The sequence below is a fragment of the Rhineura floridana genome, chromosome 5, assembly GCF_030035675.1.
Source record: "Rhineura floridana isolate rRhiFlo1 chromosome 5, rRhiFlo1.hap2, whole genome shotgun sequence".
NCBI lineage: Eukaryota > Metazoa > Chordata > Lepidosauria > Squamata > Rhineuridae > Rhineura > Rhineura floridana.
This window is the reverse complement of record NC_084484.1, coordinates 23,751,256-23,777,991: the sequence shown is the minus strand read 5'-3', so window position 1 is coordinate 23,777,991 and position 26,736 is coordinate 23,751,256. Positions and strand designations below refer to the sequence as shown.

General features: G+C 41.8%; 1 protein-coding gene across 1 annotated transcript in view; it reads right to left on the bottom strand.

The window, feature by feature from the left end:
* Nucleotides 1-10,159: 10,159 nt before the first annotated feature.
* Nucleotides 10,160-26,736, bottom strand: part of PIBF1 (progesterone immunomodulatory binding factor 1) — a 192,565-nt gene continuing 175,988 nt past the window's right edge. The window contains exons 18-19 of the mRNA XM_061629976.1: nt 12,689-12,862; nt 10,160-10,345 (exon numbers count right to left, since the gene is read on the bottom strand). Of these exons, the coding sequence (XP_061485960.1) occupies nt 10,289-10,345; nt 12,689-12,862 (231 nt within the window). The 3' untranslated portion in view covers nt 10,160-10,288. The remainder of the gene's footprint in view (nt 10,346-12,688; nt 12,863-26,736) is intronic.

The window sequence follows — 26,736 nt, the reverse complement described above, 5'->3', positions numbered from 1 at the left end:
TAGAGTGTGACAGAATGCTAGGGACTTCATAAGTACAGGTGATGATACACAGCATACCACACATCAATACATTCTTACACTGAAATAAAAAATAATAATAAAAAATCACACTATCTACACTGGTTATCTACAGAAGCAATTCCATAAAGGGTCTGGGCTAAGCTTACAATGAATAATGAGATGAAGTTGGCTGAGCTACAGAACAATTACATTTTTATTTATTTATTATGGGAACGAAAAATATTACTTGTGTTTTGCAGCCAGGCATCGCATTTAGATGAAAAAATGAAATGGACTGCCTTCAAGTCGATCCCGACTTATGGCGACCCTATGAATAGGGTTTTTGTGGTAAGCAGTATTCGGAGGTGGTTTACCATTGCCTTCCTCTGAGGCTGAGAGGCAGTGACTGGCCCAAGGTCACCCAGTGAGCTTCATGGCTGTGTGGGGATTCGAACTCTGGTCTCCCAGGTTGTAGTCCAACACCTCAACCACTACGCCACACTGGCTCTATTCAAATCACAATGTGATGTCCTCAGTAGAAGCCACCTGAGCTTCCTGCAGGTGATTAAGCACAACTCTGTCCTTACCCCTAGTTAAAGATAAGCCTTTCAAGTTGTATTTAAAAAGAAGAAAGGGCTCTCACCTGAAGCTGTAGGAAAGGGCCGATGAGCCTGTGATGTAGGTATGCATTATCTATACATTCTGAGATTTGACTTTGATGCTTCCAACTGCTTTGAGGTCTAATCAACATAAGCCCTTATAATGTAAATCACGCTGTTGACTTTAAAATGAATCCATTAGATTTGAAATGTTTATCATAGGAATGCAAACCACGTGCCATTCCAACAAAACTATCAGTAACATTGTTTGAGATGGAAACAAATAGGTTGACCAAGTTGAGACATTCAGTGAATATTGGATCATTCCTTTCACTGGAAATAGCACTTCGATCTGATCCCAGAGGGATAGCCCTGTGAGACTGTTGCAGGCAAAAACAAGAAAGTGTGCTGTGGTGGCACCCTAAACTAACGCATTTATTGTGACTTAAGCTTTTGTGAGCCACTGTTTTAACCTTGCTACTCCAGCTCTATTAACTACACACCACAAAATGGAGAGGGGTTTACAGATTCTTGCATTCTACCCCCCAGTCTCCTTCCAATCCATGATATCACTGGAGATTCATCTGCAGTACAGTACTCAGTTATCTGGTGTTGTTGTTATTGAACACCAGTTGGTTCACAATTAGACCATGTTGATCCATGGTCTTACCAAGGACAAACAGGTCAACCTAGTGTGCATAAGCGAGACCTGGGTAGGCTAGGTGGATCTCTCTGCAACACCTATTCAGACTAGAGGGCCAGTGGGAGAGGCATTGCCATAGTTAATAGGAATTCATTCTCCCTCACTAAAAAAATTCTCTTCTTAGCAGCTGGGGTAGAGGACCTGTGCTCGGCACAGTATCACGGAGACAAGCTGGGGATGCCGTTGCCCAAGAACATAATAAGAGCCTGCTGAACCAGGCCAGTGGCTCATCTAGTCCAGCATCCTGTTCTCAGAGTGGCCAGCCCAAATGCCCATGGCAAACCAGCGAACAACACTTGAGTACAAGAGCACTCTCCTCCTCTGCAGTTTCCAGCAAGTGATATTGAGAAGCATACCGCCTCCAATTATGAACCTCCTTGATTCAAATAGGCTGATGTTATCTCCAGTGTGGTCTCAGAGAAACCCAGGACCATAGTCCTGGGTGACTTCATTGTCTATGCAGAGGACACATCAGGATTGGGTCAGGATTTCATGGCCCTATGGCAACCATGGGACTGTCTCAGATTGTCAGCAGCTCAATGTGCAGAACAGGGCATATCCTTGATTTAGTCTTTGCTCTCAGTGGGGAGAGAAGTGGGTCTGGATACAAGAGGGTGGCAGTGATGGTCTTAGCCCCTTTGTCATGGTCAGACCTCTTTCTGCAGGAGTGGGGGACCTATGTGGGAGATCAGCTCCTGGAGTCGAATGGAAACTAGCAGATTCCTGAATACTCTGGGGGATTTTCCAGTAGATGGAGCTGGTGATCCTGTTGAGGCCCTGGTGTCACTATGGTATGGTGAGACAAGAGGGGCTATTGACACAATCACCCCAAGAGTCCTCTCTGGTGCCCCATAGTCTGCATTGCTCAATGTACTGAGGAGCTGCAAACAATGAAGCAGGTGACTATGTGACAAGAGAACAGGTGGTGGAAAACTTGCTCTGAAGCTGACCAAACACTTGTTAGGTTACATCATTCTGCCTACCAAGTAGTGGTAAAGGTAGTGAAGATCTGCTTTGCTGCCTCCAGTGCCAGTGCCTGCAGGAGGAAGGGGACCCATGCACTGGTAACCTCCAAGTTAGATTACTGCAATGCACTCTGTGTGGGGCTGCCTTTGAAGACGGTTCGGAAACTGCAGCTTGTGCAAAATTCAGTGGCCAGACTGGTAACAGGGACCAGACGGTTCGAACATATAAAACTGATTCAGGCCCACTTGCATTGGCTGCCTGTATGTTTCCGAGCTCGATTCAAAGTGCTGGTTTCAACCTATAAAGCCTTACACAGCTTGGGACCACAATACCTGATGGAACTCCTCTCCTGACACAAACCCACCCGTACACTACACTCAACATCCAAGTCCCTCCTCCAGGTGCCTACTCGGAGGGAAGCTGGGAGGCTGTCAACAAGGAGAGGGCCTTCTCAGTGGTGGCCCCCAAATTATGGAATGATTTTTCTGATGAGGTGCACCTGGCGCCAACACAGTTATCTTTTTGGCGCCAGGTCAAGACTTTCCTCTTCTTCCAGGCATTTTAGCATGTGTTTTTAAATTGTTTTTTTTAAAATGTGTTTTTAAATTTGTATATTTGTATATTTGTTTTTAATGTTTTTAATAGTTGTAAACCACCCAGAGAGCTTTGGCTATGGGGTGGTATACAAATGTAATAAATAATAATAATAATGTCCTCAATGAGTCACGCAGCATAGTTGTTTGGGGTGATCTGAGCTGGTCAGACTAGAAGTGGTGGAAATGCCTCTGGAGCATTCAGTGGCATGCTGTGAGCAGTTTGCATGGCATGTTGAAGATAAAGTCGCTCAGCTCTGTAGTGACTTGGATGCTGCAGCTGTTGCAACCCCAGCTGAAGTGTCCAATGCAGTGCCATCCCCTACTTTATGGGATCGATTTCAGTTTATGTGGTCTGATGATGTGGACAGGATCCTTGCAATGATGCAACCAGCTCCTTCCTCTCCTGACCTCTGTCCATCATTTATCACAGCCAGTGCCTGATTGTGAATATCCCCTTCTTGGTTAAGGTGGTGGAGAGAGTGGGGACGGAGCAGTTGCGGGAATTCCTGAAGGATCAATTTCTGTCTGGCCTTAGGCAGTTTTAGGACTGAATCACACTTGGTCACCTTGATAAACAGGACAGGGGGAATGCATCTCTGCTTCTTGATCTCTCAGCACCTTTTGATGCCACCGACCATGATATCCTCCTGGACAGCCTGAGTGGGATGGGTACTGGGGGAATCTGCTTTGCAGGGGTTCTGTTCCTACCTGCAGGGCTGTGCCCAGAGAATACAATTGGGAGGTTGTGTTTTGGCCCCATGGTCCTTCTGCTATGGTGTGCCACAGGGCATGTTCTTGTTCCCAATACTGTTCAACCATTGGGAGCAGTCATTTAGTTTTGGGGAAAATGGCATCAGTACACGGATGACACACAGCTCTGACTATTTCTTTATAATGTCTGAGCCAGGAGAGACTGTGCAAGACCTGGACTGTTGTTTGGGTGCAATGGTCAACTGGATGAAGGCCAATAAATTGAATTATAATCCTGGGAAGATAGAGGCACTGTGGGTGATGGTTCTTGTGTCTGGGAGATTGACCAGGGGTTCCATTCCCTCTGAAGTAACAGGTTTGAGGTTGACAATGCTCATAGATCCATCTTTGTTGCTAGAGACTTAGGTAGCTTGGCTATGGTGATTCATGACCGGCAACTTTGGTACTTGATTATTGCAGTGCACTCCATGTGGGACTATCCTTAGGCCTGGTCTGGAAGCTCCAACTGGTGCAAAATACTGCAACTATACTGTTGGTGGGGGCAGACTGTGGCCAGCACATAACTCCAGTGCTTCAATGAAAGTTACTCCCACATAAGTATATAGGATTGCAGCTGTAGTCAGCTTACCCAGGGCTTACCTTTTATTCCAAGACTCACCACTTGCCACTAATCTCTCCACAGTTCATCAGATTTATACCCAAAGGTATAATGGTTGGGAGGGGATCACATTTGGGGGTTTGTGGTTAATGGAGTTTATAAATCAGGTGTGGGGACATTTGGCCCTCCAGATGCTGCTGAACTATAACTCCTGTCATCCCTGGCCACTGACTATGCTTGCTAGGGATAATGGGAGGTTCTGGAGGGCTAAAGGTTCCCTACTCCTGTTACAGATTCTCTGCTCTTTTGTGTTGGTTTTCAGTTCTTTTGTGTTGGACTTCAATTACCCCGATATCTGTTGGGAGACAAATTCGGCCAAACACAGTCCCTGCAAGAAATTCCTGACTTGTGTGGGAGATAACTTTCTCCCACAGAAAGTGGAGGAAGCAAATAGAGGATCAGCAATCCTTGACTTGATTCTAACCAATAGCGATGACTTGGTGGATGAAGTGGCAGTTATGGGAACTCTGGGAGAAAGTGACCACTCTATACTAGAGTTCTTGATTAAGATCTCATTCTTAATCCAGGAGCAAAAAAGGGTGTATGTGGCTGCAACTATCATGAAGGGACTCTGCACTTCTGAATTTTCTACTAAACAACTGATAAATACCTATGTAATTTTGTGTCTGGAGACTTATTATTAAGAATCATTTTCCATAATTGTAAGGAGGTATGTCCACACGCATGCATCCCAGGCACCTAAATGAGGGGTGAGAGCAGCATAGGGACATAAGCAGATGTCTTATACCAGGGGTTCCCAAACTTTTCTTCTACATAGACCACTTGAAAACTGCTAAGGGTCTGAAAGTATCTGAAAATTTACTATGGGCATATGCAAGATAATTAACTCCCGTTAGTGATAAGAACAAGAATTTATAATTATTATTTTAATTAAAACAAGAGGCTTATCAGTACTTTGAAGTGGTTGTTGTTATGTGCCTTCAAGTCGACTATGACTTATGGCAACCCTATGAATCAGCGACCTCCAAGAGCATCTGTCATGTACCACCCTGTTCAGATCTTGTAAGTTCAGGTCTGTGGCTTCCTTTATGGAATCAATCCATCTCTTGTTTGGCCTTCCTCTTTTTCTACTCCCTTCTGTTTTTCCCAGCATTATTGTCTTTTCTAGTGAATCATGTCTTCTCATTATGTGTCCAAAGTATGATAACCTCAGTTTCATCATTTTAGCTTCTAGTGACAGTTCTGGTTTAATTTGTTCTAACACCCAATTATTGGTCTTTTTTGCAGTCCATGGTATGCGCAAAGCTCTCCTCCAACACCACATTTCAAATGAGTGGATTCTTCTCTTACCCGCTTTTTTCACTGTCCAACTTTCACATCCAGGACTGGGTCTTTCATGATGCCCGGTGGGGGGGGGGAGCAACAGAGTAGTCGATAAGACAGACATCCTGGCATTGGTAATCTAATTAGCAAGGTATGTGTGGGGTTGTTGCACACTTCCAGGTCCAGTTTCATTTTGAGTAGGGAGGTGGAACCTGTGTAGATGTGGTTGATCAAACGAAGAAGAAATTTTGAGTTAAGCAAAGCTCTGCTTTTATAAAACCTAAGAAACATACAGCTACTTTGAATGTCTGAGTGCCTGCACCAGTGGAATACTGGAGGAACTTGTAAAACTTGCTGCAACAGTATTTAGAACTGAGCATATGGTGTGAAAGACTCCTTTTTCTAACATTTTGGCCAGAGCTTGGAAAAGTTACTTTTTTGAACTACAACTCCCATCAGCCCCAGCCAGCATGGCCACTGGATTGGGCTGAAGGGAGTTGTAGTTCAAAAAAGTAACTTTTCCAAGCTCTGATTTTGGCTTCTTGTCTTTCTCCACCCACCACATCTCTGAAATATATTGTATATGTAATGGTTAACCGGACTGGTGCCCTGACTTACTTTATGTTTGTTGCTGTTTTGTGTTTTTATTGTGTTTTTATATTGATTGTGTATTTTTATTGTTTTTATTACATTTGTAAGCTGTGCTGAGCTCTGTTTTTAACAGCAGAAGGGCAGGATATAAATCCTCTTAATCAATCAATAAATATTCCATAGTGTTGGAAACTAGAGTCTAGGTATATAAGGCTGAAAATGTAAATTTAAAAAAAAAAGATTTCTCACATCTTTCCCCAGTTTTTGGTGGTAATTCCTAGGCACATAAACAAAACAACTGGACAATCCAAATATTAATATGCAAACATTTGCATAATATGCAAATTAGCCTGCCCGGATTTGTGGAACTGGAATATGGCAACCCTAGGTGGGGATTAATTGTGTATTTCACAAGTAAAGTAATACACATGGCTGTTTAAAGGGGGGATAATGCAAAACCATTAAGTTCAGGGTTTAAAATTACCTAGCTGTGCCACTGAAGGGAGAAAAAAACTCTTTACACTGTAGATCCCAAATGACTGAAAGACAATGCAGGCAATATGAGGACAGCAAATGAAATCCAGAAACAGTAAAGCTTAGAATCCAGACGTAACCGTTTTTCTCAGGAGTGTTTACTACTGAATCAATCAACCTATACGGCTGTACACATGAATAACTTGCAAGTATGAGCCTCCGCATTCATTGCAGCAGAGTGATCTGATTAACAAGTGTGTTCCTTTGTGCACAGATAGCCAGTCCTTCCATTGAAGACAATGAAGAAGCAATTCTAGACAGATTTCTGTAGGAGCAATGCCTAGGTAGGGTGATAGTTGTTTTTGATGGTGATATGCAATGTAGCTCGGACATTAATCAATCACTGCATTGCAGAAAGTGTGTTTAAACAACTCAGTAACCAAAAGACAAGGAATAATAGCTCGGTAACGAAGGGTTTATTTTTCAAAAGTTATGATTTCTGAGCGTGTATTGAATTTGTTATGAATTTGTCTTCATTGATTACTGTTGATGGCCTGTTGCTGGTACTTTCATAACATGTTCATATTCTTTGATGGCTAGAATTTTTTCTCTCTCCTGCCTTTGGAAGGTGATACTCTTCAGTGGGAGGAGCAGAGACATAGTTTTGATGTAGATTTGAAAGGGGGAGGCAGAAGCAGGGCTGGGCAGAGAGAGAGTTGGGGATTATTAGCTATAGCTGGCTAAAACTGAAGCACCCATCTTGGAATACACTGCTCTGAGAGAATCTGATTGGGATCGATGGCATTGCCCCCTACTGTAGGCTTCTGTTTGCTCCCACTATGTTTTGCTTACATATTTATATAAAACAGATCATGACAAAACCCATTTATTTCTAGTGCTCTCTTATCCAAAGGAAATATCCCTGGAATCCTCATTGCCCGGGAAAATCAGGGGCATGTAACAGTATTTGAAAAGGAATAGAAACGTAAAAGCCTGGCCCTATTAAGATTTTAATTACATGCCAACTTGTTACAAGACTCCACTGACAGTAGACAAGGTAATCCTGTCAAGTGTCTGGAATCTACTACAACCATGAAAGTTATGTTAAATACAGAAGATATGGAAGTGAACTGCAGCATGATAGTTTCCAATGTGGTCCTAAACATCTCTTCTTAAAATGTAACCTGGATAAATCTGTTTCATTGGCAGTCATTCCCATACAGCAGTAGTTTCCAACCTTTGAGTATGGGACCCCTTTTGCAACCTCAAAAATTCCATGATCCTCACATGCGAATTGTTGCAATTTTAGTCTCTGTTAATTAAATAATACATAATGAAGCATTAAATGTCACTTTTTATTTATCAGAAAAACAAGTATGATGATGATTATATTTATTACCTGTCCTTCACCAGAAGGTCCCAGGGCAGGTTATAGCGGTGTAAACAACCTTTAACACAATTTGAAGAAAATGAAAGGAAGGAGATAAAAGTAAACCACTCAGACTGGTGAAGAGAGTTTGGTTCATGCCAGGGCATTTGGACTCTGGTTTTAAGTGTTCCGCTTATATGCAGCAATGCCTCCTCTTCAGCAGTCGACTCAGGAAGCTCCATATAACAATAACAGTATGTCTTATCAATCAGAAAGGCTTCATTTAATTTCTGTTTAATTTCTGCCTGCCACACAGCTTTTAAAGTCACAACAGCCTTGCTCTCCCCCAATGCCAATCCTAACTCATGCAAAGAACTCAAGTTAAGATTAAAAACAAAATTTGTGCAAATTAACATATTTTAAAATATTTAAAAAGAACATATATAGCTATATAAAAACACACTCAAAGCCTTAATAAACAGCAACAAAAATACACTGAGCATGTGCAATTTCACATTTTCAAAACTTACTTTACCCGTAATTTTTTTGCTCACTTACTGCCTTGGGTCAGCCACTAACTCTCAGCTTAATTTACCTCATATGGCTGTTGCTCCATTGAATTCTATAGGACTTACTTCTGAGTGGACTTGGTTAGGATTGCAGCCTAAATCTTTGGATTAGACATAAATTTTTACTTCCTTTAACCATAATTCACAAATAGGCAGAAAAAATTGTGGTTTAAGAACATACCTATAGCCCACAGATATTTCTATCAGACTTTAAAAAGCAGGGAAATTGGGCGGCTATAGTGAATGCACCAGGGGAGCAGGAGACCCGACCTCCTCTCTGAGATATCGGACTGCCCTGTATAGGCAGTAGTACAGCTTCAAAAGAATCTTAGTTTGGTCTGATTTGCAATTTGATTTACCTGGGAGTAAGCCTGGTTAAATATGAAGAGACTTACTTCTGAGTGCATACATTGTACTGCAAGTTAAGTATACAGCAAATTTTTAACAAGTGCCCAGGTGTACATTTGTAGGGGGATGCTTCGGAACTCAATCCTGTTACTTTTTTGGGACGTGGCCCCCTCCTTGGGGTCCCTCTGTCTCTATAGCCAGAGCCAATCAGCTCAGTCAATCTTCCCTCACTGCCACTGACAAAAGTGTGTGCGTGTGAGAGAGAGAGACACTGGAGCTTAAATAAGCCCAGCTAGCCTCTTCTCTTGATGCACTTGCTCTTGTGCCGCGCTGCTCAGCTCTGTGTGTGGCAGAAGCTGACTATGATGGCTGGAAGGAAGGGGAGACAGAAGTGGCGACAGAAGTGGCTGTGTGGACATGCAGTGTAGGCTTGCAGGTTGGTAGTGCATGGACCAACCCTTAATTAATTTTTAAATTAATAAATAATTCTTCTTTTGGTTCTTTGCAACCCCGCCTGGTCCTGACCCCCAGATGGGCAACCACTGCCATACAGCATACTAACCATATCTTATATGCAGCATAAGAGATGTTCAACAACAAGGAGTAAATAAATACCTGAATTAAACTTGCTGCAGTTTCCTTTCCTGACAGATGCTCTGTGCCTATGACAAGTGCATGCCAGGCAGAATTGTGAGAGGTGCAGGTTTTCCAAGCACAAAGATTCACATGCAATGTTCACATCCATATGCTTGGTTCACATGTAATGCAAAATTGTCATTTTTGGGTTAGACCCCACTCTGCCTTTTTCCTTTGTATGCTCTGATACCCTATTAACATATTGCTTCAAACCATAGTTTCCAATTCTGGATTGGAAGGCAATAGCAAACCAGGAAAAGTCAATTTGAGTACAGGAGGAGAAGCACATGTGCCCAAGGTTTACTCATGTAATCCCCCCTCTATAGCTGATGTAAGGTTTTCAACTAAACCATAGTAATGGGAAAAGTGTACCTAACAAATTTCTACTGGTGTGATCAAAGGCACAGAGCTTGTCTGGAAAAATGTGCTACACCAGATGTATCCAAATTTTAGTATAGAAAATGCTTTCTTTGCAGTTGAACATAAAATCTTGCCAACAGCAGAATGGTAATAAATGTTATAATGCAAGGATATCCTCACATTTCCAGAAGTCAAAGTAATAGAAATGGGGCTTGAAACTTGGTATTTAAGATTATCTTTAAAATATGAACTCTTAAATAAACACCACTCAGAGCTTTACAAATTCAAATGTCTTTATTAGCTACTACTTAGCACATGGGCTGGTATATGAATTTTGAAATTCATAAAAGCAATTCCACAAGTTCTCTTTAACGTTTTTAGAACATGATTATGATGATCTTCATTTCTTTCTTGGAATAATAACCTAAGAGGCTTTTTTCTGCTTTACCTTCTTCAAGCATTGTAGTGGAGCTTCATTTGTCTGTGAAAAGAAAGATATGTATTTGTAAGATGTGTATAGTTGAGAGCAGCAAAGCAACAAGCAAGAGCAGAGGTATTGTACTTCTAACACTTCATCGGCAATCATTTTAGCAAGTGGCAGTCTTGCTACAATTATTTCAAAGTTGCATGATTAATATGAATCAGACAAACAAGCAAAACATAACAAGCAAATGAAAAGAATTTAATCCAAGATCTACCTCAAGAAAAGCTGTATTCTGTAATCTCTGCACATTACGAAAATGAAACACATCTGCATACATTTGTTCATTTTGTATAATCAAGTCTGCTTGTTCTGGTCACAGGAAGTTCCAAAGAACCATGCAAAGCAATGAAGTCTTCATTTTTAAACCTATTTTAATAGTCTTAGGGAGCTTCTGCACTCTCAATGTACAGGTGACTGGCACCACATGTTCAAGTGGGGCAGGGAGTGTCCATCTTTGTTCCAATCACTGTTAATGAACAAACATGTTCAATAATGGGAATGTTATCAATATACTGAAAATAGTTATGTTTTAAAACCTCCATTACAATAAGGACCTTGCTCTGTTTCAGAGGCTGCCTTCCTGCTATAATCAAGCCTAGAGGACTGGAAGTACTTTTTTTCTCAAGATGCTATATTCCAAACCCAATACTGTATTTTGTGCACACCATGTGCCTGGAATACACACAGCAAGCCCTCACTATTTTTAAGATTTAATGAAAAATAAAGGTACATGTTATATTAAGTTTTTTTTTAAAAAAAACCTTTTAACTCATGAAGATACTAAAGAAAGGCTGGGGGCAACACAATTGTGGTAAAATGCATAGTTCTATTAAGACAATAATTTAGTATTCAAGATCTTTGGGAAATAATACTTGAAAGTCAGTGGTATTATATAGCTACATAAGATAATACCATTCTCTCTCTAAGGCCTACTGACAGGCATTTCTTTGGGAAAGGATACATAAAAAAGACCTGCACTGATTTCAAACAGAAATGTTTAGTTCTGATTGTGTTTGGCAGCTACTATTTCTCCCGATCTCTCTGTACCCTCCTCCAATAAAAGGAGTTCAAAGTTCTACAGTCAAAACTTTGGAATGACCACTGAATAAAGCCCACACCATAGGCTAGATTTACATGGCTTACTTATTAGTATGGATGCATGCCTCAAAGAAGCATAGAGAAGTTTATTATTTAGGACATCCTCTCTTTATCCAAGACACTAATTCATTGAGCATAGTTGTTATTTCTCAATTTGCTATCAAATTTGGGAGTTAATTTTCTCCCCTTTGCATTTTGTTATTGAAAACAATTTCCCAGGATTTTTTTTTTTTGGGGGGGGGGAACTCTCTAACCCAAATAGTTAACTCAAGTTGCTTCACATATATAATTTTTTCATTCAAATGGTTAAACTGTGTGTACCATGTGTGACAAGTACATCTGCATCTTTTACCATGTGTACAGTCTGTGGAAATCTGATGTGATTATAAACTATTACCTATCATGCAGTGAAACAGACTTGGTAATGTATATGCAATTTCCTCAAGCAATACCGATTCAAAAAATCACCTTGTGTGAAACAGCCCTAATATAAAATATCCATTCAAGTGACATATCTTTGCCTTTCCCTAAGAATAACACTTTACTGATAGGAATTTATATGGAGCCACCAATTAATTAGCTACTCTTAGATTCTATTTTCAGTAGCTTATTATCCTTGGAAAGAGATAGTAATTTGAGCTAGGAAAATTGTGAGAACCAAGAACTGGCTTAGAATATAGCACATTTCAGAAAGTTTTGTGGGTGTCTGCTTACTGAGAGCTAATGTGGTATAACAATTGGACTGAAGGCTGGGGAGACCAAATCCCCACTCAGAGGAAACAAGTGATTCACGCCAGAATTTAAAAATGTGTCTTGAGTAGCTGGTTTAGGAGCTATTCACTCCTGTCTTTACTAAGAGCATTGTGGTATAGTAGTTAGAGTTCTTGAACCAGGTTCAAATCCCTGGGTTGTTGTGAGGATTAAATAGGTGAGAAGGCCACATATGCTGCCTTGAGCGCCTAGATGTAAGGGTGGACTATACAAGTAATTAATGAAAATAAAATATACTTATTTTTAATTCAGAGCTCACAGTTTTCCCCAGTTCATATTCACGAGAACACAATGAGAAAGGCAGATTAAGGTGACAGACAATGACTGACCCAAGGCCATTTTTTAACATTCGTGGCTTAGTGTGAATTTGAATCCAGGTCTCTCTGTTTTAAGTTCAACACTATATCCACCAGACTGGCTTGTCAAGATCTAAACAAAAGGAACAGATGTTTAAAAGTTATCTGTACTTACAAATAATGTTGGTCTGGGTGCAAATATATTTCCTTCCTCATGTCCAAAAGGTAAATTGACTGATGGGCTCGATATGGCTTTTGCAGGCAGATCTTTACTCTGTTTCTGAGGCAAATTATCTCCTTGGGGTTTACCATGAAGACTAATCAACATCTGTTTCATCACAGCAAGTTCCTTAAAAATAGAAATAAAATCAAGCCGTAAGACTCAACTGCTAGTTACAGAATACACATTTTCTGTTCACGAAACTGAACTATGGAAATAGAAACAATACTGTATAACAAGGATGGTTATTTTCCTTTCTGGTCTGATTATTTATTCAAAATCACTTCATAAAGGAAGTAATAAAATAAAAAGACAAGATTTATAAAAATAGAAGCTCTTCATTTCTGAAATGTTGTAATAGAAAAAGATTTACAGAGCACAGTTAAGCATCCCATTGGCTCTTTTTCACTTAAACTGCCATTTATTTTAAAACAATTGTTTTTAAAGGTTTGTTTTGAAAAGGAAGAACACTTGCTTAATCCAATCTGCATGCTTACAAATAAGAGGCAGATGGCTGGGATAAGAGAGCATGTCTTACAAAGGCAGATATAAAAAACTATTGCTCCCAGCAAAGAAAAAAAAAGTGGGGACTTCCAGAAGAAAACACACAGACTACAAAGATCACAGTAAAAACAGAAGTGTTGTAAAGAGATGATTTTCCCTTTCTGAAGCAGAAAAGCAGGTTTTGATAAAGCTTCAATACATATGGGAAAGACCAAAGTACAGTAATGAGAAGGCAGTGCACAGCAGATATTCTATTCTAATTAAATACATTATCAAGTTAAGAAAGAGAAACTGTCGCAGCTTCTTTAGCCCATTCACACAAGATGTGGAGTGTATGGTAAAGTATTTCATGGTATTTATTTATTGAATTTATTAGTCGCCTATCTGGCTGGCTGTCCAGCCACTCTGGGCGACGTACAACATAGGCATACAATACGTAGGTATTAAAAATCTAAAAACAATAAAGATAAAATCTAACCCACCCCAAAAGTCTGCCTGAAGAGCCAGGTCTTCAAGGCCCGACGGAAGCTCATCATAGAGGGGGCATGGCGGAGATCATTGAAGCTTAATTTTATCATGTATCAGTAGCAATCACACATGTAACTCACAGCACAATATATTCTATTATCCAGATAACTTTATTAATTTATTACATTTTTATTACATTATTGCATTAATTCCCTAAGGAGTTCAAGATAGGGTACATGGTTCGTTCCTCTGCCATATTATCCTCACAATAACCTTGTGAGATAGTTTAGGCTGAGACATAGTGACTAGCCCAAGATTACCCAGTGAACTTCATGGCTGAGCAGAATTTGAACCAATGCTCGACTGAATCACTACATCACTTGTTCTCAATAAAGCGTTCCTAAACATTTATCTTTAGCAGTCTTCTCACAGGTTTCTTCTGAAGTTAACCTGTCATGTTATTCTGCTGACCTCCTGCACCTTCTGCTTCTCTCATTATTTTGTTCATGGGAGCAGCAATTACTAAACATTTCTTGTGGCTCTATGTGCATTTGGACAAGCAGAGCTGCTGTGACATATGTAGCAAATGTTCCATTCCTGGGCAAGGTCCTTGAAGGAGTGGTGGCAGGCCAGCTCCAGACACTCGTGGATGAGACTGATTATCTGGATCCATTTCAGTCGGGTTTCAGGCTTGGTTTTGGCACGTAAACAGCCTTGGTCGCCTTGTATGATGACCTCTGTCGGGAGAGAGATAGCGGGAGTGTGACTCTGTTGATTCTCCTTGATCTCTCAGCGGCATTCGATACCATCGACCATGGTATCCTTCTGGGAAGACTGGCTGAGTTGGGAGTGGGATGGACTGCATGGCACTGGTTCCGCTCCTACTTGGCAGGTAGGCTCTAGAAGGTGATGCTTGGGGAAAATTGATTGGTACCCTGGACTCTCCAGTATGGGGTTCCGCAGGGGTCAGTTCTATCCCCCATGTTGTTCAACATCTACATGAAACCGTTGGGCGCGTTCATCCGGAGCTTTGGAGTGCGTTGCCATCAGTATGCTGATGACACGCAGCTCTATTTCTCCTTTTCATCTTCTTCAGATGAGGCTGTTAATGTGCTGAACCGGTGCCTGGCTGCGACAATGGACTGGATGAGGGCTAATAAACTGAGGCTCAATCCAGACAAGACTGAGATGCTGCTAGTGGATGGTTCTTCTGACCGGATAGTGGATGTCCAACCTGTCCTGGATGGGGTTGCACTCCCCCTGAAGGAGCATGTCTGTAGCTTGGGGGTTCTCCTAGAACCATCTCTGTCAATTGAGACTCAGGTTGGTGGGCCAGCTACGCCCCTATCTGGACAGGGATAACCTGGCTTCAGTTGTCCATGCTCTGGTAACCTCCAAGTTAGATTACTGCAATGCACTCTATGTGGGGCTGCCTTTGAAGATGGTTCAGAAACTACAGCTTGTGCAAAATGCAGCTGCCAAATTGGTAACAGGGACCAATCGGTTCGAACATATAAAACCGATTCTGGCCTGCTTGCATTGGCTGCCTGTATATTTCCGAGCTCGATTCAAGGTGCTGGTTTTAACCTATAAAGCCTTACACGGCTTAAGACCACAATACCTGATGGAATGCCTCTCCCGACACGAACCCACCCGTACACTACGCTCAACATCCAAGTCCCTCCTCTGAGTGCCTACTCGGAGGGAAGCTGGGAGTCTGGCAACAAGGGAGAGGGCCTTCTCAGTGGTGGCCCCCAAATTATGGAATGATCTCCCTGACGAGGTGTGCCTGGCGCCAACACTGTTATCTTTTTGGTGCCAGGTCAAGACTTTTGTCTTCTCCCAGACATTTTAGCATGTGTTTTTAAATTGCTTTTTAAAAATGTGTTTTTAAATTTGTATATTTGTTTTTAATGTTTTTAATTGTTGTAAACTGCCCAGAGAGCTTCGGCTATGGGGCGGTATACAAATGCAACAAACAAACAAATAAGGGATCATCTAGTTCAGAGGTGGGCCGACTTCAGGCTTGTGAGATCTGGGATCTATTTTGTTTTTTACAAGAATCCCAAGATCTACCAAGCAGAGCCAGGTGGGAATGATATACATTCAAAATAAATAACAAGGTACACTTGGCCACATTCTGAGCTTTGAAATTTGTTTCCAGAAACAGACCTGAACTGAGCTCACAGCCCTTTCACATACAGTCCTGGTTAGCTTTCTTCATTTCAACACCCTAATTTAGGTGAATATCATTTTGTTGTTGCTGTTACTGGGAATCAAAACCCTTGGCCAATCTACAGCAAATCAGTTAGACCAACAGATCCCAATCTACTTTCTGCCCATCCCTGTGCTAGTTAACACAGTAATTCGTAAACTATTTGCTGTGAGAAATTACTTAAATGTTAAAAGATATCTGTGGCCCTTAAGTACCCACCTGCAGGAACTGCCACTGCATTTGTGCATTATGGGTGCTGCAAAAGAACTACTAGCATGACAAGAACTGATTAGCGCAGGAGTGCCTAATTTGTAGCCTTCCAGATGATGCTGGATTACAACTCCCATAATCCCTGACCATTGCCTATGCTGGCTGGGGTGGTGGAAATCAAGAGTATTACAGCGTTTGGAGGACTGTGGGTTAGCAAGCCATGAATTAAAAGCTCTCATAAACACAAGGCATTCACCCACAGAGGAGGCTGCTTGCTGCCTCCCTGCCTTTCCTACTGATGGTGGGAGGTAATTCTGCTGCATCTAGTAATTAATTATGCTTATTATTTAAAGCATTTTTACTCTGCTTTTCTCCCAATAAAGGCTCCCAGAGCAGCTTACAAAGATCAATAATGACAAACCCTGTCTTGGGGCTTCAATCCAAAAGACATGACACAAAAGGAACAGGGATTTAGTTTAAAAAAGTGCTTGTAAGTGTTCTTTCTAGCACAGAGGAGTGAAAAAAGTTTCTTGCAGCTGGTCCTTCTCTGAATGATGCATGGGGCCAAGTTAGTCTCCTTATTGCCATGATGTTTTTCTCTGGAGACGGGGAGAGTAGGCTCCTAGTGGCCCTTGATCCCGTGATGGCATAGGCAGAAGGATGCCTTCCTTCAGCTTTGCAGTCTCTGGGCAACGATATCATACATCAGATATGTATAGATCAACTAATCATTTCCAGTACAAAGACTCAGCTGACTTTACCACTCTCTGTTGGCTGCCCTTTGTATCTCTGCATGAATCACTGCTCTGGACTTGACTCCTTCTAATCAGGAGATATGCTCAGGAGTGATTCAGAGACACTGGACATGATTGCACTCTACATACATGAGCATGCATGTGCCCATTTGAAGCGCTAGGATCATGTGTGTACCCCTCCTTCCCCCACAATTTAGAGGAGCACTTTGGTAGCATTTAGCTTCATTTTTAAACAATCTCAGTGATAGGTTTGAAGCAGTGATGCTGGTTTCTGCTAAGTTATATAAAGAAGCCAGCATTAAACCATAGATTATGAAGCTGGCTTGTTAAACCAACCAGAGTTTGCTTTAAAATAAGTTAACAGAACCATCCAGGAATGAGGGTTCTAGCTGGGCATTCAGTCTGTAACCTCTCATCTGTACAGGTAATATTTGTCCATTTCACAATGATTTGAGCTTCCAGGAAATGTAAGGAGGCCTGGATTTGTCAGGCAATGCTGGTGTAAAATGGAATGTTTACAGTTGAATGTCAGAAGATAACAAGCAAGGAGATCTCTGCAGCTGTAGAATGTAAATGAACAATAGATTTCTTAATTTTGACCTGGACATCACATTGATTCACAGTTTTGGTTACAATAATGAAAATCCGCCTTGAAGATGAAAGCATGCCATTCCTCATACACACTTACTTATAAGCAGTTCTATAATACCACAGGATGCAAATTCTTCTGCTCAAAAGGTAAAAATAGGCATACTTTCTTATAGTGATGGTTACATCTACTACATAAATGCCCAATATTTCAGTTATGAGCTCCTCATACTACCACACCAAACCACTTTATCCAGTGGGTGCATTCTTCTTATTGCTCAGTCATTTAATATTGCAACTATTTGCATAATTCAGCCATGTGCAGTGGCATGTCAAAACAGCTCAACTGCAGAGCAGCTGTTTCAAAGGACTGCATAACTGATACCAACATGTTGCTGAAAGTTGTAAACTCTGCAAAGATGTTGCCAAAGCAATGCATAGACAAAATGTCTTGATTAAAATAACTGGGACAATTATATTACAAGCACATGCTTCATCTTTACTAGACTGAGGCTGCAATCCTAGGCATACCCACGTGGAAGCTATGGAAATCACTACGTCTTCCAGATAGGGTTAGGACTGAGATACAAGCAATGTTTTTATTTTAGCAACCGCTGTGAATGAGTACTACTTTGGTGCACCGTATACTAATTGAAGAGATGTTGAAATTGTACTCAGAAAGAAAGAAAAAGAAAAAAGACAATGGTAAGCAATTCTCAGGCTGATAAGAGAGTTTAAATTTCAGAGAAGACAAAGCAATCTTTTAGTAGTTATTTGGCCATCATATCTCCTGGAGAGAAGCCAACTCCCAGGCAGCACAGAGAGAGAGAGAGAGAGAGAGAGGGAGGGAGGGGAGAGAGAGAGAGAGAGAGAATGGCATATCCAAAAATCAGCTTAAACTTCCCAACTGTTTGTAAACTAGCACAGCCTTGCGTGAGAATAGTCGTTTTAATGTCCATTAAGGAATCTGAGGAAATAACATTTGAGAAAGTAGGGAAGCTTTTTATGCATAAAAAAAAAGTTCTTTTGAAAAACATTGATATGTCACTCTAACCTATTCTTCTAGCCAACATCCAGGTGTCTTCCAGAAGTGATGCAAGAGATTTTTATTTAAATTTAATCATTTTAAGTGAGGCCTTTTAAGATTAGCAAAATGTTATCCAGCCAACTCATGGAATAGGATATAAATTGAATAACAGAACAATACAAACACAGTGGCTATAACCTTAAGGAAAAGTCCTGTGGCATCTTAAAGTGTAACAGATGTATTGTAAAGCTAAGTGGCTTTTCACAATAGCAGTAATGATAACATAGCAAAACTAGGATGATTGGGTTAATTACCACCTATAGTGGGAAATAAAACTATTATCTGTACTCAAGCTCAAAGAAATGGAATCAAACTGCTTGATTACTTTTTATTCAGACATTTCAGCTGGAGTCTCTCTTTAAAAATTTCTTTGTGGGGGAATGGTCTAACTTTCAGGTCAGTAGTACTGTCCCAGAAGACTAAAATACTGTAGTTACTGATTTCTGATGTCCATTTATTCCCTTGCATAGAGCTGTTTCGTCCTACATAGAGAACATAAGGATATTGTTGGTAAATTACAGTATATATCACTTTGGAAGAAGAGCTACTGAAGGATTCCCTGGTGATATTATTAGGTCTAGTATTAGTGGTGTCTGAATGGATTTGGGGGCAGAGTTGGCATCTGAGCTTATCAGAGGATGTTTGTGTCTCTGTTATGCGTAGGGTTGCCAGGTCTCCGGTTTTCTGCCGGAGTCTCAGGGAAAATGGGGCCGTCTCCGGCCTCCAGCCATATGTCAGTCAAACTGGTGGATCTCCAGCTTTGTAGCGGCCCCCTCAGCCACGCATGCGTGAAGAGGCGGTGGCTGTGGAGGCCAGGCTGGGCTGGCTCCTCCTTAGGCAGTTCCCCTGCTCCGGAAAGGAAAAGAACTCTTTCCGGTGGCAGCTCAAGCTTAGCAGACCCACAGAGCTGGCTCGCCCGGTGGAGAGAAGGCAGCGACTCTCGCCTGGATTCAGACACCCCAATTGCTTCGGCTAGCGGAGCCCAAATGCACAGGAAACTGTTCAAGGTGAGGCTGCCTTGATTTAGCCCTGTCCACTTTGGAACCCGTTTCCTCGCTTTCGTGTTATGTCTGGCCCCGAGATCTCCCTCCCCTCCCCAGTCGCTTCTCCCTTTCTCTCTCCGCCCACCCCCTTTCCCTGGTAATAACGACATGTATGTCCTCCTGCCCACATTCTAGCAACCGGGAATGTGCCAAGCGCCGCAGGAGGCAGCTGCTGCCACCCACTCGCCTTGCCTTGCCTTGCCTTGCCCCCTCGCGCAATGCAACGGACCCCCACCCCGGAATCCTGCGCCCCCTCCTCTTTCCCTTGGGAAAAAGGGGTGAGCCGGTGAGGAAGGGGGCTCTCTTTCAGCCTCCCCCCCACAATTCAGGGCTCCCAAAGGCTCCCGGCCTCCTCTTCCCGCCTGCCAAGCCCCCGATCGGGGGGGGCAAGGCTGGCATCGGCCGGCCTCCCTTCCCTTCCCCTCGCCTGCTGGTCCCCGGCCGGCCCGTGCGGTGCCTGGGGTGCGCGCCTCCACCGCTGCGATGCAGCCACTTGCGGCTGTCAACCTCTCACTCAGCCCCTCCCTGCCGATTGCAGCTCTCACACACTCACACACACCCACACACACCCACTCTCACACACACAGTGCCGGGAGGGAGCTTGGCGGGCGGGGAGAGGAGACCGGGAGCCTTTGGGAGCCCTGACTGTGCCGCAGTGGGTGGCAGCAGCTGCCTGCTGCGGCGCTTAGCACATTCCCGGTTGCTAGAATGTGGGCAGGAGGACATACATGTCGTTATTACCAGGGAAAAGGGGCAGGCGGAGAAAGGGAGAAGCGAAGGGGAAGGGGAGGGAGATCTCGGGGCCAGACATAACACGAAAGCGAGGAAACGGGTTCCAAAGTGGACAGGGAAGGACACACTGTTCACTGTGGACTTTCACCGTTAAAACCATTTGGAACAGAAGATCCTATCTGGGATCAACTTGAAGGCAGTCCATTTCCATTTTGCATCACCCTAAGCTTGTGAGAAAGAATGACCTTGTCACTTCAGATGGACCTAGGAACACCCTATTTTAGATAAGATTTCTATTTTAATCTCCAGATAATTTTTTTTTGAATGGTATGCTCCAAGCAACTGTGGTTGATACAATGTATCATGTTTAATGACATCACTAGGGCCCGCCCCGTGATGTCACTAGGGCCCGCCCCGTGACATCACTAGGGCCCGCCCCGTGACATCACTAGGGCCTGTGACTAGGGCCCACCCTGTGACATCACTAGGGCCCGCCCCATTTTCTCAGGTTTTTGGATGGTTCCGACCTGGCAACCCTAGTTATGTGGCCTGCTGTTGCCAGTCAATTGCTGCTTTACATTATGGGGCTGTAAGCAAGGACAGGCTTACCACCCATGGCTTGTGAGAGGGAAATTTATGTTGGAGTGGGTTTAGCTTGGAATAGGTGACATGTGGGGTTCTGTCACTTTCTCTTCTGGGTGTGTTTTATCATATTATTCCTGGGTTCCAGTCTGGCCTTTTCAATTGTTTTTCACTTCATGGTGGTGGTGGTGACAACCACTGTAGTTTAAGAAGGGACTGATATAAATCCTAAAGTATGAGTTGGAACAAAGGTGGCTGCATTATAGGGCTTGGCCTAGGAAGGGCAGTCCAAAACTGAGGTGGGGTCACAGATCAAGCTGTTTCTTGAGTTCCAACCAAATACAGGTCAGATGTTGGAGGACTGTGAAGATCTCGGTAAGTGGACAAGGTCATATGAAATAAGTATCATGGTTCAGCTCTGCCCCGGGGTCACTTCAGAGGAAGAGAGGGAGAGCAGGGCCTCCCAGATCTTTGTATGCCAGGGTCCTTGGAAGAACTATTGGATCCTGACATTCTTACCCCATGACTGGAGGTGTCCACACCACTTGCCTAGCTGGCTCTCAAATCAGAGGCTGCTCAACTGGTCCAGAGGAAATGGTGAGGCAGCAGCAGAGCTGCTGAAGATTCTGGTTATCTGCACATGAGGCTACTTGGGAAGGAGGGGAAAGCATACATAAGCACTGCCCAGATCAGGGCTTGATTGAGAGCCAGGAAAGGGTGGAGCCTTCAGTTCCTATAAAAACTCTCAGTCTCTTAGAACTCCAAGCTCCAATGCAAAGATGGGGAGTGGGGGAACACTTCTAAGATGTTCCTTATGGTATCTTGGTCTCAAGCCTCTGATGACTTTAAAGGTCATAACTGGCACTTTGAATTGGGCCAAAAACAAATAAGAAGCCAGTGAAACTGTAGTAATAAGGCAGTTGCATGCTCCCCAAAACTTGCACAAGTCAATCGTTACTGTATTCTGGATTTTTTAAAGACAGTCCCATTGGGAATGAACTGCAGTAGTCGAACCACAATTTAAATATGGCTTGTGTCACCATGGCCAGAGCTGATGTCTCTAGGAATGTGCAGCAACCTGCCTGTGCTTTTAAGATCAGTGTCAGAGGCCCTGCTTGTTGGTCTGCCTTCAAGGTCAGTTTAGATTGACGGGCATTAGGAACAGGGCCTTCTAATTACTGATTCCTGCCTTATGGAACTCCCTCTCAAGATGCATGCAGTTAGCCCCTTCAGTTGCAGTATTTAAGAAGGCTTTTAAAACCCTGTTTTGAACTGCTTTTAACTAATATATTTTGTTGGTCATGCTGCTGATTTGACTGAGGTTTTATTGGTGAGGTTCTGAAAATGTTTTTTCTACAGGCTGAATTATATTTTAATGTATTGCTGTCTTTCTGTGCTTTTCAGCAGTTTGAAATCTTCTTATAATATTATTATTGCAATTTGTTCACCACCTTGGGAGGACTTGGTTCATCAGAAAGGCAACTTAGAAGTATTCAAATAATAATTTCAAAAATAAACCTATGTTGCCTAAAGCCATCAACTAGACATCCAGGCTCAAGACTGGATCAAGAAGTATCCTCAGACTGCAAAATTAGCTTTCAAAGGGAATGTTACCACAGCTAAGACAGGCTGAACTAGATATACCTCTGTATTCTTTGGTTTAAGCCATCCAATCCATTACTGATCTCAAGTATCACTTCAGCACATTAACAGCTTCCCTGGAATGTGATGAAGAGGAAAGATAGGTGTCATCTACATACTGCTAACAGTGCACTTCAAATCCTTGGATGCCTCAGCAGTTTATTGTAGCATGGGGGACAGAACGGAACCCTATGGGCACCATAGACCAGGCTTCCCCAACCTGGTGTTCTCCAGATGTTTTGGACTACAACTCACATCATTCCTGACCACGGGCCATGGTGGTGGGGCTGACAGGAATTGTAGTCCAACACATCTGGAGGGCACCAGGTTGGGAAGGCTGTAATAGGCCAATGGCCAGCACCCTCTTCTGGAACCACTCTTCAAGGAAGGATGGAACCAGGGCAGAACAGTGTCATGAACTCTCATTCTAGCCAGGTGGTTGAGATAAATAACATAGTTGCACTGAAAGACACTAAGAGGTGTAGCAGAACCAAGGATGCACTCCCTGTCTAGTTCTCAATGTAGACTGTCCACCAGAATAACTAAAGCTTTCTCCATCCCATAAGCAGTTTGGACACTGGGTTGAAATGGGTGTAGTCAGGTAAATAAGTTTTTGTTAAATAAAAATAATTGCAAAATACAGTGCACTCCTTTTCCTTGAACTCATTTTGTCCTATACATCAGATGACCACTTTAAGCATTACTGCAGAACTGACATGTTATATTGCAGCTCCCATAATTAGCAGGGATAATGAATGGACTGGAGAGTGCTTAATCCAATTCTCCCTACAAATATTCCCCAACTATTTTTGATCCGTTTTCCCTCCAGCTGGGCTTCCTAACTGGGAAAAAGTCAGGCTTGGCAGAGGGGAATGGCAAGGTCAGGATTTGTAGAGAAGAATCAATAGGCATGGGAATGGTTAAGCATTGCTCCTCTAGATTCTTTCCTACAAGTGCCTTTGTACCATCTGCATTTGTGTTACCTCATAAAATGCAAAACACATTTGCTAACATAGTGTACAGTTCCACCTCCAGTCAAAGCTACCTGTGTCAAATTCCCACCAGTTTTCATTCTAAATAAACTACTGTCCTTATTAAGAATGAAAGTTACGAGCAGAGTGCAGTCTGGAGGTTTTTTTTTAAATCTGAAATATTGTAAGCAGACTTTTGTTTAGAAAATGACTCTAATTGCATATCTAATATCAGAATCAGTCAGAGGCAGCCATACAGGAATGCAATTTTTTGGGGTGGGTGGGAAGGATTAAGGCCCCTGTAGTCACTTTCTACCTGCCAGAGCTGGAGGAAGAAGGCGGTGGCAGCAGCGGTGGAGGGATGCGGGAGAGGGAACCTGAAGCCTGAAGTGTGACATACAGAAGGTACTGCTATGCTGGCCATGCAAGAGCAGAAGGCCAAGCTCCCAGTATTTTGTATCAGGCATGGTGATTCAAAAGCTCATTCTGTCTGCCAATTTCATATGCTGATATTACATATCCTTATTCATTTAGTGCCTGAAAAGGGGCTCTGAGGTCTGAGGCCCAGAGCGCTCTTTAGCGAAAACCGTGCCTTAATCTATGAGCTGGTTTCAAGCCCTAGAGTCCCTGACAATAACTTTGAAAATAATTTAGTAGGTTGTAGAAAAAAAAGAATGTTGCAGAGTCATGCATATCAGTCTCAGCAGTGTCAGTTATGTGCTTCATTTGACACTCTTTAAAGAGGATCATAGCTTGAGAATAATCTGGCATATCTATCATATTATTTTGAGGAAGTAGATCACCACCCATACTTCACACTTGTAGACAAAACAAAGCACCTCATTTTGTATGCTTGGACAGGATTTTTTGTTTTTTTATAAACTTTGAATATATGGTAGTTTGGTTGACACAATGAACATACTTTTAGGAAAAGTGCACAAACTTCATATTGCAAGAGACAGCTAATGGGTATGTTCCTCTTCTAAAATGCTTTAAAGCTTCTCAGTGCAGTGGCTAGCGTTAGACCTGCACATCTCATTCTCATGAGCATGGAGACTTTAGACTTTTTGTTTTGTTTAAAAAAACATAGCGGCATCCCATGTCAAATGGGAAATTGCTTTTGCAAGTAAAGGGGCCTTTCAAAAAAGGCAGCTTGTTGTTCAATGAGCATGACTAAAGCCACTGAAATATCCCAAATTACTTCTGCAATCTTGAAAGATTTTCTGTTCATTTTATGACTTTCACTATGCTGCATGATATATCATTTACAGATGAGAATGATGGTGCATGCTATGTTCTCCACTTTCCTATAACACAGCAAGCACCACAGACTTAACTGCTTACATTTCCTATCTGTTTTAAGAGGTGCTCTGTAAAACTCAAAAAATTGTGTATCTGGGTTGTATCCAATGCTAGTAATATTCAGAGTAGACCCATTGGAAGTTAATTGGCATGACAAACTGAGATCCACTAATTTCAGTGGCTCCATTCTGAGGACAATTTAGTTGGAGACAACCCTCTGTCTAGATAACTGGTGTACCAAGAAGCATCACCTGAACTAATTGAGACGTTATCCGAGAAATAAAAAGTGATGGGACCAAGACAAAAATGAACTAATATGTGCAACAAAATTATTTTCCCCATAAACTTAATTGCTCAGTTAAAAGACGCATGCTTTTGGGATGCAAGTATAAAGAAAGAATTGATTCCTTTTTTAAAAAAAATGCAAAAAGTATTTATAGGTCTCTCTGCTCCAGAACTATCTCTTGCTGCTTTGGTGGCTCATAAATATGTTTCTATTCATATTTCATATCTCATGTCAAACTATGATAATATGCAGAAAAATTAAAAGGTTTACACAGCTGGTTAGCTACTGCAACATGATTGAAAGATTCATAGTCACATGGGAAAAGGAATTAAGGACCTTTTAAATATTTGGATGATCTTACTGGCAAACTGTTTCTTACTAAAATTCCTGTCTTTAATAAATAAATAAATCTTGGCTCTCTCCAAAGTACATTTTGTATAACATGCTTGCCAGTTCAAACTTGCAATCCAAACAAACAAAATGAATTTTGCCTATGTTTTGTGGAACATTTTCTCTCTAAATCAAAACCTGAGGTGCTTACACTGTGTTCCTATGCATTTACATTACAATAAACATTGCTTATTTTTGTAGCATATGCAAACTGTGTTTCCTGAGAGCCAAATTATATTCAGCACAAGTTTGCTTTATATGACACAATAAATGAAAATATAGTTCTTGAGGGAAAATGTCTAAGGGCACCAAATTATTCAAAACAGCCCACTCTCACCCAAATTGTGAGCATGAATGGGCCCATTTGCTAAAAGCTTCCAGGTGTTATATATTTTGTTGCCATTTAGTATTCATAAGTAATATAACAACTAAATAGATAAAAAATAAAACAAAAAATGAGAAGTGCAGGTAACAGTACAGTAGGAACCAGAAATGTCTTGACAATCACTTCACAGTGTAATTGTTGCTTGCTTCTCTAAGCTGTAGTTGAGAATAGCTCCAGGGCTAACTTGTGATACAGAAATATCCCTGTAATCTACAGGGGGAGGAGCACACAGAACATGAATAGAAACAAGGATCTCGGAACAGCAACTTCATAGAAGAAAAATGATAATTACCTTGTAGCTGAATGTTTAAAAGAACTAAGCATTGTTCATCAGCAATTTTGTTTTTAGAAGACTGAATCAGGTTATAGCACATATGCAAAGAGGAAGAATAAATTCTCCTTAGAAACATAATTCTGAAATTGCCTTATAATAAAAAAGCAAAAAAAGGGAAGGAACTTGACTGAAGGCAGTTTAACCAAAAAGCCTGTTTTCAATTTTTTCTTTTAATTGCCATAGAAAGATGCTTGCTGTTCCCTGACTAAGCAGAAAGCCAATAATAACCTCAATGTTGGAGGTAGGAGAGCCACAGGCCTTCAAGTGTATCTTCTTCAGTCTACTCACTCTACTGACTAACTCACTCATGTAAATAAACTTCAGAAATTTTCATCAGCTTAATCATGGTTGAGAACAACTCTAGTAAAAGGAGAGACAACTACAGAAAAGCTGACAAACCTCTCCATGTGTCATGTGATTTCAGAATCAGACCAGATATGAGTTGTGCAGTTGATTAGATTGAATACAAATCAGATCAAAGACATGGTAGTCAGCAACAGAACAAAAATC